This window comes from Cetorhinus maximus, chromosome 19 (genome assembly GCF_964194155.1).
Source record: "Cetorhinus maximus chromosome 19, sCetMax3.hap1.1, whole genome shotgun sequence".
Classification (NCBI taxonomy): Eukaryota; Metazoa; Chordata; class Chondrichthyes; order Lamniformes; family Cetorhinidae; genus Cetorhinus; species Cetorhinus maximus.
This window is the reverse complement of record NC_135897.1, coordinates 31,845,730-31,864,192: the sequence shown is the minus strand read 5'-3', so window position 1 is coordinate 31,864,192 and position 18,463 is coordinate 31,845,730. Positions and strand designations below refer to the sequence as shown.

General features: G+C 41.2%; 1 protein-coding gene across 1 annotated transcript in view; it reads left to right on the top strand.

Moving 5' to 3' along the window:
* Window positions 1–18,463, top strand: part of clstn2a (calsyntenin 2a) — a 524,817-nt gene that overhangs the window by 257,830 nt on the left and 248,524 nt on the right. Inside the window, exon 3 of the mRNA XM_078563666.1 lies at window positions 10,855–10,977. Within this exon, the coding sequence (XP_078419792.1) occupies window positions 10,855–10,977 (123 nt within the window). The remainder of the gene's footprint in view (window positions 1–10,854; window positions 10,978–18,463) is intronic.

Genomic DNA, 18,463 nt, shown 5'->3' with positions numbered 1-18,463 from the left:
TATTCATTGCCACTCTTTTTGGCTGTTGCATCATGAAATGTTTTGTTATTTAATATCCCCTACCCTTCACCCTAACACAGACATTCTCTTTTGCTCTTCCTGCCCCCCTCCCCCCTAAAAACTTTTACATTTCTATCTTTGTTCAGCTTTGATGAAAGGTCATCTCGACCTGAAACGGTGGGAAGGAGAAGTCAGGATGTGCTGGGTAGTCAGGAGTTGGGGGCATAGTCCGGGGGCAGTCGTGGGGCGCGGGGAGGGCAGTCGGGGGCAGATGGGGGTTGGTTGGGGGGTGGGGAGGGCAGATGGGTTGGCTGGGGTGGGGAGGGCAGACGGGAGCAGATGCAGTTGTCAGTGGGTGGGAGAGGTAGTTGGGGTTGGGGGGGGTGTCCCATGGAGGGTTGGGGGGTTGGTGGGGGACAGGGTCAGTACTATAGTTACCCCACCAGAAGGAAAAGAACAGTAAAAACTGGGAAATAAGAATACTGGTCTGAACTGCTTTTGCATACCTTAAAATGGAACACCAGTAAAAACTGGGAAATGAAGGTACTGGTCTGAATCGTTTTTTCCTTCAGGGCCAGAAGCTAGAAGTGGTTTTAATTCTTCTAACTTTTTCTGGCTAACGATTGCTGTAAGGCAGTCTGAACCATCCGAAGTTTGCAATTTAAATCTGAGTTTTGGATAGTTCCCAGTGCAGGGTAATCGCCAAATGAAAGTTTAAACTTCCTGGGCAATTGCTGTTCAATCCTTACGTGGGGACTTCTGGCAGAGGTGATGGGTGGGAGGGGAGGGTGGGGGACCCCAGTGGATCATTGGGATACGCCCTGAGTATGACACCCTGGAGATTGGAAGTTATGAGCCCTTGCCTCTGAGTCAGAGGTTTGTGATCCAGAGATTTGGACACAAAAACCAACCTCTTACTCCACTGTGCTCCTGAGGCAGTACTGCATCATTGAAGGTACAATCTTTTGGATTCATCTTTACGCTGAGGCTCTGTCTGCCTCTTGGGTAGAAGAGAAAGACCCCGTAGACTCTTTTGAAGAAGAGTAGGGGGCATTATCCCACATGGCAAAGCCAATATTTCTCCCTCAATCAACACCACAACAGGTTATCTGGTCATTATCACGTTGCTGTTTGTGGGGGGTTGCTGCCTACAAATTAAATGCCGTGTTACCTACATTAGAACAGTGACTAAAATTGAAAGATACTTTATTGGCTGCAAAGTGCTTTGGGACTCCTGAGCTCATGGATGGTGCCATGTAAATGCAAGTCTTTCTTTTATTTCTTGAACATTGAGAGCTGTAATGGCAGGACAGCTGACCACACGCAATCTTGCGCTGTTCAGCTCACCTAATATGCATCATCGAGGAGCTCATTTATTCTCAAGGCAGAGGCAGGCAGGAAGTTGCCATCCCCGTCGTTACCTCATGGGGTTGAAGGTCCGGGTGCCATGTTCAAAGGACGCCTGGACAGCCTGCACTACCCCTTCCCCCTTTGCCCGGCCACTGCTGTATCCTTCTCTGCTAACCTTCCTTGGTCAACCTCCACACAACTTGCACTGCCACCACCCGGTCTCGAGCAAAAGTTAGCATTTACAGATGTCCCTCGAAGAGGACAATGGAGCAGCAACTCACTGTTAATCATGGAAGAAGTCTACCTCGCCAGGTGCACACCACTGATGTGCAGAGGCAAAAAGTGAATGTTCTACTTTCTCGCTAGTAGGGAACCTAATTTGGAGGAGGAATTTAATTCCAGCGAGCTGTCCTATTAATGAGCATGTGTGACATGCTAATGCATGCAAAAGGACTTCGCGACATTGTTTGTCAAGAAGCTGAACAGCCTTTAAATCCCAAGAACATAATTGCTGAAGTTCATCCTGCTGTTGGAAAACTGATTTTTGGCCTCACCCAAATTAAACTCCGCCTCCCCACCCCCATCCGCCAAGCTTCCCATTGTTGGGGGACTGGAAAATTCGCCCAGTATGTCTAATGGGTGGCTTGTCTTTATCACCCCCACTCTTCCACCCACTCTAGCACTGATACCCATCCCCCTGCAATTTCTCACTCATTTTCCCCTACCCCCTCCAAGCTTACTTCTTCTATACGACCCATCTGTCTTTCCCTGCATTATTCTCCCTATTTAGTTGCCCTCTTCATAGCCATGCTACCTGAAATGATAACTTCATTTGCTCAAGGTCTGATTAAAAACTGCTACCATTACTTCTTACCTCTTCCATGCTTGACCCTTCTATATTTTCCAACTACTTTCTCACCTTTGACTTCTCATTGCTGTCAAACGTGATGTTGCCATTGAATGAGCTCCTCTGTGACTGTGATGTGGTATCACATCTTGGACCCCCTACTATTATTGACGTTGTCTCCCTTGCCATCCTTCTCTTTAAAAGTCATCGTTTGGCCAAGTTTTCAGTCACTGTCCCTGTCTTACTTTGGAACGTTCAAACACATTTCTATGGGAGATTTTAGAGAAAAGGGTTTCATTTAAGGCTTGTGCTTAAAAGCAAAATGCATTTACATGAATTTTTAAGAAGAACTAAAAGGAGAGGTGGTTAAAATGCTTATGACCAATGTTTCCACCAAGCCTAAAGTTCCTGCACAGGCTGCGCACAAGTTGGCCCTTTACATTATTGCATGTGTGTGACTGTGCAAAAAACAATGTCAATGGGGCATGCGTACTTAAACAAATTGGCCACGTGCTACAAACAAAATTAGAGGGCATGACCCAGACATTGAAGTTTTTCCCCCAAAGGTTGTTATCAATAAATATTGATTCATTAGTCGGCCCCACTAATGGCTAAACATTGCACACAATTATTTTAGGAAGGCCTCTGGTCCCAGAGATTTGTCAAGATTGGGTTGACTGGAAAAAGCCTCACCCACGGATTATGCACATGAGCAGATTAAGAAGAAGAGACAGAGAAGCACACAGTCAGCTGGGTCTTTAAGCAGGCTCAGAAAATGAAAATGCCGAGAGGTAGAAGTTATTTTGTTTAAGACGTACGAGGTGATTTGTAAGAAGTGTAGCATTTTTATTTGTTTGTATTATGTTATTAAAAGTTATATTTGATTGCATTAACTGAGTCTGTTTATACTGACTCTCCACATAATCAATTGCTGTGAAATAAACCTGTTTAACAATTCAAACATGGTCACGTTGCCAAGGATTTTCTCAGCCTGGCTATAAAAATATTGAGGAGGCCACATGACTATGCCATGCGGGCATGTGCTGTTGGGCAATACGTGCACACCTCTGTGGACACAGAGATCACTAATGGGAGATTATCCAAGGCAAACCCTTAAACCTGGAACTGGTGGTGATTGTTGCTTTATTTTTAATGTCTCCTCTGAAAGCACTTTGGTACACTTATTCTTAATGTTTCAAGACTCTAAATGCACATGAAGTTGTGTTATTCTATTCCTGCGGGGGTAACCAGATAATAAAGGGGAGCAGCAGGAGCTGAATTTTACCTCCTTCATTGTCTGGGGAGGATGATGGTGGAAAGTACATCTAATGCTTTGGAGCTACCTGTTGATTGAATTGCGAACTTCCTAGTCTATATGAGCCAGTAGCACACTGTTCAGTGCAGTTGCACTGCAATCTTTCTTATTTGAAACTTTTCACATGCCATGGAATGCAGCTGTTCACAAATTAAAGCAGGATCCTGAGACTGTCACTTCAATTTTATTCCCTGGGACTGATGTCATTGTCCTTGGAGAGACCATGCAGATGAATCAATTCACTCTAAAATCACTCAAACAAAAGCCCATTAGTCCTTAAAGTAACTGCTGCTAGAATGTGGTGGAGCTTTTATCATATTGCCTTTGACGGGGAACTGCAAACCCTCTCATTTCTCTGGTGTGACAAGGAAAAGATTTTAAAATGTGCATTCCATGTGCAGAATGATAATTGTAGCAATTGAACAAGACAGTTATCAAGACAAAACATGACATCGACTGAAATTTAATGTAGATTTCTTTTTTGGAGGAAGCTGGATTTTTGGAGATATATGGCAGAAAAGAACAAGAGATGATAATAAAGATGGTAATTCTTCTAGTTCAGCTCAACAGAAAATTCAGATCCACCAAAGCTTAGTTTAGAAACACGTATTTAAATGTTCCTCTTAAAGAATACAAGGTTTTAGATGGAATGTTTTATATTACTCATAGGTTGTAACTACCTCAGATATGAACTCGCTAAACTGTAGGCTTAATTCAGTAGGCTTAATTCAGTAGGCTTAAAGGTCATACTTTTTAAAATCAATTAATTACTTTTAATCTATGTAGCTATTTTTAAGAGCGTAGACAGTAGCTATAGGTAGTCTATTTGATTAGGGAGAGGTATGATGCTTTTCCCACCACCTGATCTTGCAAAGGAATGTTGATGACAATGAAGAGCAAGAATATGCTCATCTCTCACTTTACCCCTTTCCAAGCTGAGCATGATGAGATCAATTATAGCATTGTGACTATTGTCCCAGCACTTTGAGGATGAATTTTTGGACTTAGCCGATATGCCATTTAAGAACCTCTATTTTAACTGCTAAAAACTGCTCTTTTTAAACAAAGTCAGATTGACTCTCATTTATGTTCCAAACCTTAACTGCTGTCACTAAGTGAGTTCAAGGCAGTAATTCAATTTTAGGGTTCAGAGGATTATAAACAGCTGAAGCTTGGCTCTCACGGTTCATGATTGCATCTGAAGTAGATGGGATTACTGCCTTGTAATTCACTTTGAGGTATCCATTATCCACCATTAAAATTTTCATGCCCGTATGACATTAAGTAGCTTATATTATCAAGGTGGTTCTTCAGCAATGGAGGTGTTCAGGCTTACTCTGACCAGTGTTGGTTCAGTAATCCTATTTGCTCGACTTCGGAAGAATTCTGTTGAGCTTATTTTCAGTTATTTAAAATTTAATTGGTATTCAAAAATTCGAAAGAGGCAGGTTCTTCAAGTAATACCATTATTTGTCTCCTAAATTCAACGTCACTTAAATGGAATAAAACACAATTAGCACCACAGTTTTTTTTAACATAAGCAATCTAATTCCTAACCTAGATAAATAATGTGCAATACACTAATTAAAAAGGGTGAGTTTTTAATCATATCTTCCCACCTTGTTAGTAAACAATGCAGTGCTTTGAATTAATCAAACGCTTCATCTTAAAATTTGGGTGATAGGAACATTGGGCAATCAATGGAAGAAGTAATGATTGTTATTGTCTTTTAACATTGAGCCAGATCTCATGCGTTGCAACATTTAGTAAAGTTTTATTATTTTATGCAGGGCTGAAATTTTTTGAGCTTTTGCAGGCGTACTTTATTATGTATGTATTGGACCAGTATTGCAGGAGCGATAGTTTTCATTTATTTTGTGGGATGCAATTTGAAAGTATATTCCCCAGCAGACCACATCTCGTTCAATGTATCATTCTTAAACTATATCCCAGCAGGGCTCGTGGAAGTCATTTCAGGAAAAATGATTTTGAATCTCAAACAACAGGATTATTACATGCTTGACCAATCATCCATTTATCATTATAACAGTATCTTCAATCATGGATTAGTAGGTCTATTAATATTTTATGAGGGGCTGAAAGCTCTTAAAATTCAAATGAAAAATTCCTGATTTACTTAATTGACAAAAAGAGTGAAATGTCAATGTTGAAACGTATTAAGTGCTGTCAGCTCTGCGTCACAGAATCTTTGCCAGAAAGATGGCAATTGGGTCCTTTTTAAGGGTCTGATTCGCAGCCTAACCTGCATGCAACATTCTGTGGGCTGAATGGACCACTTGTATTCATTCCCTTTCTTGTATTGAAGGCATTAGTAGATTAACAGCAAAGAAAAAAATAGACAAAGTTTCTTCAACCCAATACTAGTTGAATTCAATTTTACTTGTATAGCCAGAGGTATCATACAACAGGACTGGGCTTGAGAAGTAACCCCTCAGTGCGTAGTTGAAGAACGGCCACTTGGGCAGGGTTTTACTGGCGTGTCGTTTGTGGATTCTTGCTCAGGCATTACTGTCATCAGAGAGAGAAAATAAATCACAATTCTAATATGATATGAAAAGTGTCTATTAATTTTGCATGTCAGGATGTTAACTTATCCAGGTCAAAACATGTCACTGATAATTGACACTGTAGTGCCCGGGTCCAGGAATATGCCAGATGGTATTATTGTTGCAGCCGTCTGGCATTTATATTAGTTTGTTACATGACCTCACAATGGCAATGTGATAATTAATTCACTAATGAGGTTAATGCGTACAGAACTGAAGTCAATTATCGAACCCAAGCTAGTAATCTCAGCCAGCAACATCTGGATGTTTACCACTGTTTGGTTTTACAAAACATTATGTAATTATCAATTGCAATCAAACAAGGGATGTTCCATTAGTGCTAGGCTCACTAATCATGAATATCTTGATGCATGTTGATGTACAGTACAGTTATTTGTATTCGATAATTAAATTGGGAGGGTCTCTTAATAGTTCTGGTGTTTCTAGGATACAAGCAATCTCTTGCCTTTGAATATTTTTCTGTTGATGTTAATCCCACAATAGGTGGAATTTTGCAATCCCGCCAGAGAGCGGGGGCACTAAATTTTGCATGATGGAAAATGTCAGTTTCTCACTGGCGGGAAATTAGTTTGGAATCCTGTTCTCCTGATTTTGATGGCGGGTTAAAGGTTGGTTGGCTTTCCCGCTGATCTGTGTTGGGAACCAGATTTGCAATCATTTGCATCTTAAGAATGCTCATTAAAAGGCCAACTCACGGGAATTATGTTTCCCTCTCCAAATTAAGTGCCCCGCCAATGGATAATTAGAATGGTCTGTTTCTGACTGTGCACCTGGGGTGCACCTGGCGAGCTTTAGTTCATCAATGATTTCCAAGTATGTAGACGCTGCTTTCGCCTCCCTTTAAGAGCAAGATTTTGGGTGCCTACATCACAAGCTGTTCCAAGGTTGGGCACAGGAGGCTATACCTCCGGGGAGCGAGGAGATGGTGGCAGGACTGGGGTTGGTGGGAACACAGGAGGGGAGGGGGAAGACAGAGGCAGGACTGGAGGGGGGTGATATGGGACATGGGAGGGGAGGGGGAAGAGACTGAGGCAAGCCTAGGGCGTGGTCAATGATCAGAGTTGAGTAGCGAAAGACTGTCCTAGGGCAAGAGTTATAAGACAATATAAGGAAACGTAAGAGACTGTCCTGGGGCTGAGGCCACGCTGTCGGGGGTGTATTGACGAAACTGTTCTGGGGCTCTGCATGGCAAACATATCTTGATCCTGGTCTTGGGCAGGAGTAGGCCTCTCTGGGCAATGATGATCATACAGCATCGTGTGCAGGGCAGGGTCAGTCACCTAAGGAACCTGGTCCTAGGAGTTAAAGTCATGGTACTGTGAGGCAGATGGCACAGTCACAGTCAGGGAAGGCACCTGCATCCTGTAAGTCAGCAGCTGAAAAGTCATAGGGTAGTATTGGATGGTCTCATAGGGGATGGGTGGGGTGGGGTGGGGGCGGGGGCTCCCGGAAAGTTACGGTGCATGTGGCCTTGAGAAGGGAAAGGGTCAGGTCGACAAAGGGCATAGGGACTTCAACATTAAGGGGTTCAGGGGAAGGACAGGAATATTAAAATGGATAGTGATGGGTTCAAAGGTAACAGGGAAGGCTGGATAGTGACAGGAGGAAGGGTAATTAAGAGGCGCTGAGGATGGAGGAGGATGGGAGGGACTTGGTGGGTGATAGGGGGAGGTTGGAAGCTGGTCTCCCAGACGGAAGGTCAGCAGCACCATGTTCAAGCTCACTTTGCAATGATGCAGTTCGAAAAACAAGCTAGAAAAAATTGGTCGGGGAGGGGTCTTGGTGTATGGGAGTTCAACGCAGCAAATCTTGGCTGTTTGAAGGAGCACCCTATAACTGTCTTGCTCAAACCATGGAGAGCATGGCGCAGCTGAGTGCTGGACGTGAGGGTCTAATGCACAATGAATGAGCTTGGCTCCTTTTTTAATGGTGCGCATTCAGGCGACAGTCCATTACGTTTGGGAGCTGTGGTGCATATGGTCTAAATTGACATCTGATCCTTACAGAGGCCTGTCAGAATGGATGCCAGGTCCAACAATTGATGACCACATCAGCTGCATGGGCCCTACAAGCCTTCATCTTCTCAGTGCATTGGTTATGGCATTCAAGGCTCCATGCCTGCAGTCAGGATAGAAGTGCAAGGACTGAGTATGCATAGTTATTGCCAAGTCCACTGGAGGACAACCAACACAAGGCTGACTGTGGCTCTTAGGACTTGGGTCTTTTGACCTTAATGAGGACCCTTGTTGTGAAGGCACAGTCACGTGTGAGAGGAAAGCTCAGCCACCTGTATTCCTCCAGGATGATATCATCCTGAAAGGGGTGGCCTTGGTATGCGATGTGCAAACTAAGGGAAAGTCGAGGGCTGGAGTCTGCCTTGTATATGGAGGGAGACCATTAGCGGGAACAACCACTGATTGCTCAATTGTATCTGTTTACAGAAATAAGAGTGGAGAATGCAGGCAAAGCTGCATTCTTGATAGCTGAGATGAGAATGAGAAGAAAGGCCCCATGCCATTTGGCACAGCTCAGCGAAGGCCATCGCCCCTGAGAAACAAGAGCCAGCGGGGCCCCTGGAAGACCCAGATGCCAATGAGGGGCCAAATGCATGAAGATGTTTGGTGGGACCATGCGTCTCTAGAAGGCGCAGCTCATACGTGGAGATGAGCGAAAGGCAGTGCCGCAGAAGCCTTTGTTTGTCTCGGGATGTGGTATTTGCCACATTCTCTTTGAGGAACTGACGCAGCACAGACTTGGAGGGCATCCAAGGCCGGTTGCTCTGAAGGTACCAATGCTCTGAACTTTTTTGCCTGTGGATCCTTCCAGGGCTCCATTGGGGACCTTTGTGGAATCTCACAATCGGCGACACAAATGATTAAGGGAAGTGACTGATGCCCTTCTCAATAAGCTCACCATTATGTGAACTTTCACAAGGATAAAGCAAGCCGGCCTGCCAGAGCTATGAGATCCGCTGCAATCTCAGGGTTTACGCAAGTACAGGGCCCCATCAACTGCATGCATGTGTCCTTGAGAGCTCCGTGGCAGCAGCCTGTGAGATTCATTAAAAGAAAAGGATTTCACTGCACATCCAGCTAATTTCTGATCACAGAAAGCAGATCCAGCATGGTCGTGCTAGGTGCCCAGGGAGCTTGCACGACTCGTACATTTTGAGTCACTCCTCAGTGCCAGAGATATTTAAGGGAGCTTGGTGCTTAGAGGGTTGGCTCCTTGGTGATGAGGGTTACTCCCTAAAGGCATGGCTAATGACGCCCGTTCGTCATCCACAAAGTGCATTTGAGAGATACAATGCTGCACATTGAGCCACCAAGTCCTTAATAGAGCAGAGTATTGGCCTCTTAAAGATGCCATCTACTTGTAATCTTGCAGTCTGTGTTTTCAGGTTGAAATAAAGTTTGAGACTGATGCAATGAAAGCATGCGCTGAAGTATGGATTATGTGTTACACATGCAGTAGGACTATCTGTACCAGGAGTGAATATAAAACCCAGATGAAAAAAACAGTGAAAACTGGGAAATGAGTACTGGTCGGAACTGTTTTTTTTCCTTCTGGGGAGGAATAATTGGGAATTTGGCAACAATTGCAATGTATTTGGAACCAATTTCTTTATTACATTTAATTCAAGAGTTTTTTTTTACACAATAGTTCATTAGTCGCATTTGAAATATCTTCATAGCAACAAACAGTAAAATGGTGTATTCCAGCAATATGCTGTTGGCTTGAGATCCAAAGCGGTCTACTAATGTTTGGAGAGAGACACTTCGGTGGCATTAACAAATTTGGCCAGGCAAATTTGAATTGGTTGCATTTGTTACAATTTTCCATGTTTTAATATTAGTCTGAAAAAAATGTTATGCTTATCTAGACACAATACATCTAGAGATTTAGAATTTTCTGAATTGCCTCTGGATTTAATGTCAGTTGAACTCAAGGATCTGAATTTTTAAAATATTTGTTCATGGGATATGGGTATCACTGTCAAGGCTGTCTGTTATTGCCCATTCCTAATTACCCAAGAGAAGGCGGTGGTGAGCCAATTCCTTGAACCACGGGGTCCATGTCACGTAGGTATTCCCACAGTGCTGTTACACAAAAGAGTTCCAGGATTTTGACCCAGCGACAACCAAAGAATTGTCATGTATTTCCAAGTTAAAGTAGTATGTGACTTGGAAGGGAACTTGCAGGTGGTGGTGTTCCCATGCGTCTGCTGTCCTTGTTATTTTGGATGATAGAAAACGTGAGTTTTAGAAGGTGCTGTCAAAGGCACTGTAACAGACAGGGCAGGGTCTTAGTCCCTCACAGGCGCCTTGGTGATTAAAATATAGAATAACCCTGATTTCAGTTCTTGGCTACACATCCACTGAAAATCCACATCATTAGCAGAATCTTCAGGCAGAGGAAATGTGAACTGTACCATGATTGACCGGCATAGCCTGCACCAGATGAACGTTATGCTGTTTTCAGTTGGAGTAGCTCCACTGTTAATGACAATGACAGAGTCAATATTCCAGGATAAAAATTCTCCCTGTTAGCAATCAAAGGGGCATAATATAAGTCAGAAGAAGAAAGGTACAGCAGGAAGCCATGTTTCACTGGCATGTGCTACATTAACTTGTGGATTCCATGTTCCTAGTCAATATAACTGTGTAGGATTTGGAGGCAAAAAAGTTAATCTGAAAAGATGTATTGATATAATCTGACTCATGCTTTCTGATTGTGTCTTTTTTTGCTTTTAGTAAACAAGCACAAACCATGGATTGAGACATCCTACCACGGTGTGATAACAGAGAACAATGACACAGTTTTTCTCGATCCACCACTGGTTGCATTGGACAAGGATGCACCTGTGCGCTATGCAGGTGAGTTGAGACGTCATTAGTCATCTCAAAGAACAGAACCTTTTACAGCTCTTGTCATATTTCAGTGTCTGTGAGACTGTGGCACTAACGATTGATACCATTGTACAGATTCTTTTTGACACCTTGCAATGACAGATGCTTTTTTTGTGAAACTTTTCCACCTTGAATTTGAAATAAATAATTTGATTTGTAGATTTTCTGGCAGCAACTTACTTTTATTTTTTAATCACTTTTTTAAAAGAATGTTTTATGTGTGCTAGGAATTTAGGCAGGCAAATTCTGCATTCTTGGTAGTCAGTCATGTGAATCTATATACGCAGTGCCACTGAATGCACTTTATTTGTGATTGTGGCTACAAGGCCATTAGTGTAGGTATTACAAAAGGTGTGCAGGTTTATGATGTGTGTTTAGAAATAACCTCAGTTGAATTGATCAGTTTGCCATTAAAAGGGATGGCTATCTGATTCGAACTCGACACTTGTATGAAAATAGCAAAAATAGTTACACCATTGTTGAATTCATCAATAATTTACACCATTACAAGATTCACTAATACCCTTGGCTTCTGAGTCATTAAAATAGATTAGTCTTACACAACTTGTTGATTCCTTATGACTGAACATAGCTAGTGTCTCTAAATGTAATTACTGTGTTGTTCTGTTGATGCCAGTATGTTCAAGGTTTTGTCTAACAGTGTATTTTTGTTAAAAGAGATTAAAAAAAAACCCATATTCACTTATTTTAATTATAACCTCATAGTTTCAGTTAATTAAGCTTGAAATAACATTCCCAGGGTTAAATTAGAAATTCCCTATTTTAATTTGCTTTGATTAAAGTGAATTTATTGTCCAAGTTCTAATAATCTGTTGGAGGCTTTAAAAACCTTTCACAAAAGAAAGTAACATTGACTATGTGTAGGTAAAATGTCAATTTGCGATATTTGCACAAATTTTCTGTGAGGTGGTCTGATTTCTGCCTCCAGTAAGTTGATAGTGCTGTCCAGTTAATGTTTTATTACCTGGTATACTGTCACCTTTTTTTAAACAGACTCGTTTCTCCATTTCTTGCTGAACTGTTTAGCTCAGCTCTCTGCTGCATCCCACTTCTTTCACCAGCTCTGGTATTGTCTGCAAGGTTTGATTGTATATATGACACAGTGAACATAATGCAAAGTGACTTTGTCTCTTTAGTCACGTAATCTTGCAGCACTTTCAGAAAAAGAAACGTGGAATGGCTGAAGCTGGAGTTTTTATACCTAATAATGGAATCATTTTGGCCGTAATTATGTGAGCTAAAGTTGCTATGCAGTTGTATGGTTTAATGCAATTGACTGTACAAAGGACAATTTCATTAAAATGATTTAAGAAGTTGGCATTTCTAATTCACAGAATGTTCATGTGTTGCACATAAAATTAAACATATATTTATGTTTGGTAGGGCACCTTCAACATTACAGAAATCAATCACAAAATAAATTTAAACTAATAATGAAAATACAATAAACTTCAACATTTATAATTTGCTAACATAACTAAAATCATGCCACTATTTACAACATACAGAAAGAACCCTCAATACACATAAAACCGTATATAAATGAAATTTGCACAGCTTTTCAAATTATATTATCTAAGTGTCCTGTGTTTAGACTTTAAATTAGAAGAAAGCTTGTCTGTAGGCTCACAAGTGGGAAAAAAAAATTTGGGTGAAGTAGTCATGAGATGCTTGAGTCTGTGAAGCTCAACCTCAAACAAGAATTGCCACATTCTGGAAAAGAGGAGGCAAGTCTTGGCTGGGTGCTGGATGGATAGAGAAAACTATTTTAAAAAGTATAAACTCTTGGAAAGAAATGAGGACACCTGATCCCTTTACACTGAAATCATGATATTATACACAGCATTGGATCACAACAGACTTTTTTTTTAAGGACTGTAATTGTGTCACAGAAAATGGATCAGCTTTTCTCAACAATACTTGAATGCACAACATTTAAAAATAGGTCTCTTGACAAAATGCATTTCATTGTGCAGTTTTATTGTAGTAGCAAATGTTACTGTAGATATTTGCAACAAATATCGGATAAGAATTTCTCCTTTGGCACACTTGGCGCTTCTGGCCCCAAAATGTGACCACTGCACAGCATTTGAAAATACTTTTCTTTCTCTGCTTAAACTCATTTGCATATCAGCTAACATATAATCTGCCAATAACCAGTGCAATCAAGCATAATTTAAAAATGATTTATTTTCTGCTGCTGGCTTGTCTCCCACATCCTACCTTCTGTAAACTTGAGGTCGTCCAAAACACTGCTGCCAATGTCTTAAGTCACAGCAAGACCCGTTCCCCATCTCCTCTTTTCACTGACCTACATTAGCTCCCAGTCAATCAACATCTTGATTCTAAAGTCTCAACCTTGTTTTCAAATCCTTCCAGACTCTGACCCTCCTTACCTCTGTAATCTCCTCCAGCCTCATAACCCTTCAATATGTATGCTCCTCTAATTCTGGCCTCTTGTGCATTCCCAGTCATAATTGCCCCACCATTGGTAGGCGTTCCTTCAGTTGCCCAGCCCCAAGCTCTGGAATTCCCTTTCTATACCTCTCCATTTCTCTAATTCGCTTTCCTCCTTTAAGACACTCCTTAAACACACCTTGGTCATCTAACCTAATATCTCCCTGTGGCTCGGTGTCATACTTTGTTTAGGAATACTCCTGTTTCATTATGTTAAAGGGGCTATATAAATATAACTCGTTTTAGTTTTGAAATGACTGTTTTTAAAAATCCTTGATTGGGTATAGACTTGGCAAAGTTTGATTAATACAGTTGAAAATGGTTTTATCACAAAAATAAGCATTTTAGATCACACATCAATCCATCCCTGAGAGTAACCCAAACTGAAAGTTATGTCTAAAAAATATGCAAAATTATTTTCTAGTTAGATTGGGGAATAGTGGTGAGTTCCTTAGTAAATCAAACAAAAAAAACCCAAAACCTTTAGGATTATACCCATTAGTATCCTTAGGCCCAAACGTTCTGGCTTAACTTTGGCCTCTTTGAAGAGCTGCAGGTGAGCCTAATTAGTGGGAACTCCCAGTGGTGATTAAGTCACCCTGGGGGTGTGGCTAGTTTTGTGGGTGGGGCTTGTTTCAAACACACTGTTTTTAATGAGCTCAAAGGATTGTCGTCCCTAATTGTGTTGAACACAATATGTAATTTAATCCCATGATCTTTTGCATTGGTTGCGCCAATATAAGACCATAAGACATAGGAGCAGAAATTAGGCCATTCGGCCCATCGAGTCTGCTCTGCCATTCAATCATGGCTAATAAGTTTCTCAACCCCATTCTCCCGCCATCGCCCCATAACCTTTGATCCCCTTACCAAGCAAGAACCTATCTATCTCGGTCTTAAATATACTCAATGACCTGGTCTCCACAGCCTTCTGTGGCAATGAATTCCATAGATTCACCACTCTCTGGCTAAAGAAGTTTCTCCTCATCTCTGCTCTAAAAGGTCTTCCCTTTACTCTGAGGCTGTGCCCTCGGGTCCTAGTCTCTCCTACTAATGGAAACATCTTCCCCACGTCCACTCTATCCAGGCCTTTCAGTATTCTGTATGTTTCAATCAGATCCCCCCTCATCCTTCTAAACTCCATCGAGTATAGACCCAGAGTCCTCAAACGTTCCTCATATGTTAAGCCTTTCATTCCTGGGATCGTTCTCGTGAACCTCCTCTGGACCCTCTCCAGGGCTAGAACATCCTTATCTGGGGAATTGTACCAGAAACATCAAGGCAACCAAGCAGAATTGCCAGGCCCTCATGATTAAATTTATTTTTATGCTTTGTTTATCTTGTGTGCCATTATAACAACTTGCCTCCACTCAATCTCTGATGTGAAAACTGCCGGCAGGATTGTAGACTCCTTTAGAACATACATTTCAAAAGCACAAGGCACTTGTTTGGGGAACAAAGTGCAGTCATTGTGGAGTGAGATAGATGAAGGGTTAGATTGTCCTTAAGGGTGCAATTTTTTGCCACAGTGAGACATCTCAGTGTGAAATCCAGCTAAAGCTTGACGAAACATTATGGTTAATGTAACTGACAAGGCTTCAGGGTCAGCCATCCTTGTGCCTTAAATCTGATACTTATTTGGTAGAAACTGAGCATATTAACCCCCTCAAGGAAACTGGTAGAAGTTCTTGATGGCTTTATGATAACGGAATGCAAACTCCTAATATATTAACTTGAAATTTGCAGGATGTTAATCTGTATTAATTTATATATTTTTAAAAAGTTCACTAAAGTGTTAATGTCACATTACCTCAGTTAGGGCTTTTGTTTTTCCAGCATTTTCCCCTCGTCTCCTGAGAATACTTTTTCAACATAGCTAGTTTTAATTTGGAAGGTGGTGGGGATGGAGGGGTGGTGGAGTTTGCATTTATATGGCATTTTGCACAATTTTATGGTGTCCCAACTCACTTAATGAATTAGTACCTTTTTGAAGTTTGGGACGTGAGGGGAGGGGTGGGGACGATCAAGAAAGGCAGCTGTGATGGAGGCGTTCCCCCCCACTTCCTAATACCTGAGAATGGTAACCTACCACGTTTCCTCCCTGTTCCTGACCATCACCTGCCAGCCTCTCAGAATTGTGGCTGGGCAGGAAGCGGCCCTTAATGACTAGTTAAGGGCATCAATTCACCTGTCTGTTGTGATATTGTATGCACGCCAATGCAGACAATGACATGTAGCTTTAAGAAGCTGCATAGTGACATCACTGTGACATGACCATATGTGAGGCTGGAGTATAAAAGTACAGACTCCATGTTAGATGCTCACTGTTGCCTGTGACCCTGTATCAGCAAGACTCGATGTACATCTTATGAATTAGGCGAATAGTCAAGTAATCAGCCTATGTAATTATTAGGACCCAGGCCAGATCAAGGCCTGTGCAGAACTGTATACAGTTGTTGCTAGTAATAAACTTCAGATACTAGTGTTCACCCTGAAGCCCCATCAATCTCAATATTTTACTTAGTATGGATAGCATAGAGACAGATCTCTTGAGGCCTACATTCAGATCCTCTACGTGTACGGTGGCAGCAGACTGCGACATACCACATCACCGTCCCCTGTAAAATTTCAGACAGGTTGGGGCAGGTGGGTAGCAGCAGGAAGGCTATCTGGGAATTTTATACCCCCCCAACCACACCTACAAACCCACTAAGGGGAGCCCATGAAATTGTGTCCATGGTGTCTTTTATGTGTACCTGAGAGGGGCTTAATGTCTCATCTGAAAAACAGCACCCCTAAAAGGGCATCATTCACTCAGTACTACACTGGATAGTGTTGTCCTAGATTTTGGACTGAAGCCTCTGAAGTGGAGTTATTTGAACTCTTAACCTTCTGACTCAGAGGCAAGGACATTACAACTGAGCCATGGCGGATACCCTAAGTCCAGATAAGGAACAACACAAACTATTTGATCATAGATGACATGACAGTCAAGTTTAATCCTGGTTTTACAAAACATTTCACAGCAGGGCTCATTGGGTAGCAAACAGGAGCAGGGGCTTGGCTGATATTTTCCCCTCTCTTCTACCTGGATACACTGAAAGCAATTGGAGCCCATTCATCTTTGCCCTCACCTTAGCAGAAAGGTATGGTTGGTTTGGGGCCTTGCTGATCTGTATGTGTCTGAATCACACCAAGTGGTATATTTATCAATTGAGCTATTTAGAGAATACCAGAAGTACAATTTCTGTGCCAAACCAATATCTTACATTAAATAACATAAAATTTTTATTAATTACCCTCAAATTTCTCTGGATTTTCCCAAAGATGATGCCAGGTTAAATCTCAATTCCTGTTTGCTTCATGTGTTGTCTGTTGAGTTCATGATAACATCACATGAAAAAAAGAGTGCACGACAATAAGGAGGTGGTAAGTGAAATGTAAGGTGGAAAAGTTACATATTTTGTGGCTTTTTATTTGATTTCTGTGGAACTGCCTTGGCTGCCAAATTTTTAAATGTTTTGCACTTGGAGATTTGCTTCAAAATAGGATAGGAGATTAATTTTTGATGTTTTTGGTGGAAAACTGTCTAAAGTCCTAAACGATATGCTTGTAACTGTTATTAGCTATTGAATCTAACCATTTGTGGACAAAATAGCATAATAGGGCATAAAGCATTGCACAGAAAATGTGAGGATTCATAATGAGCAGTTTTAGATTTGACTGAGTCAATAATTCATGATTTAGAAGTGCAAGTATAAATTCTGCACCTGGTATTGGTAAGTTTGTAGTGCTTGAGAAAGTATTAGTTGTGTGCTGAATTTCACCAGTCTCTTTCTGGTTGCATGTGAGCTGTAGAGTAATTGGCCTTGGAACTTTTTTTTTGTTGAAGAAAGAATCTGATCTTTTGTTTTGTAATGCTGTGTGTTCAGACTCCGGATTAGGTATATCTGCAATCACAGCAGAATTTGATCAAAACAAAAATAGCAATCTGGGTAAAGCAGAGACAAGACCTTTCCCATAACAATAATTTATTTATTTTTACCTTTTGCTATTTTGGGCTAGAGAGGAATTGCCCCTTTTCATAATACTGTTTTAAATTGCTCAATTTTTAAAAATCAGGATGTCCTGGATTGAATTCTTAAGAGTTCAGAAATTTGTATAACAGTGTATTCAAAAGGAACAATTGCCATTTAAGTGCATCTTTGTGAAATGCATTGCAATGCTTGCTCACTTGGGAATATTATGCTGTGAAGTAGGTAATTCCTCAATTTACCAAAATTCTCTTCTGATGCCTAAACGAAGTGATCAACATGAAGGAAATTACTCTTGAGCTTGCCTGATTAATGCTGGTTGTTTGAAGTGAATTCCCACAAGTCTATTGTTATGGAAACATCCAGCAACTCGTTGGTTGAATGCATGCGGAATTGTCACTGAATCCAACAGATCAGGAAGATTGCAAGTTTGTTCCTTGAACTTGTGGCATCCATGGTCGATCTGACTGACTCACTAAATGTCATTAGGAAGAGAATACATTATTATGTTACCTAGTATGTTCCCTTCTAATTTCAAGTTTGAAATATTAGTACATCAAGCATGTAATATTGTCTCTGGCTTAGCAGTAATTGGAGAAGCTGCATTCATTTGGGTGCCATAAAACATTTCAGATACAATAGACACCAACTACAGCATACCAAAGGTCCCCTGGTGCTGTGTGATTTATCCTCAGAGTGAAACATGCCAGATTTAATTAATAGATCTTTCTGACAAGTCATTCATTTTCTGAAGACCTTGTTTTATGAGTGTATTAGAGAATTGTAACAGTATAGAAGCAGCTGATTTAACATGGGAGGACAGAGAAATGAGGGCCCTTTATAAAAGACTTGAAAGTAATGGGTCAGGCCACAAATAGTCAGAATTTTAAATAAGGTTATCTAGGCCCCATGCAAATATATACTAAATAAACATAAATTAA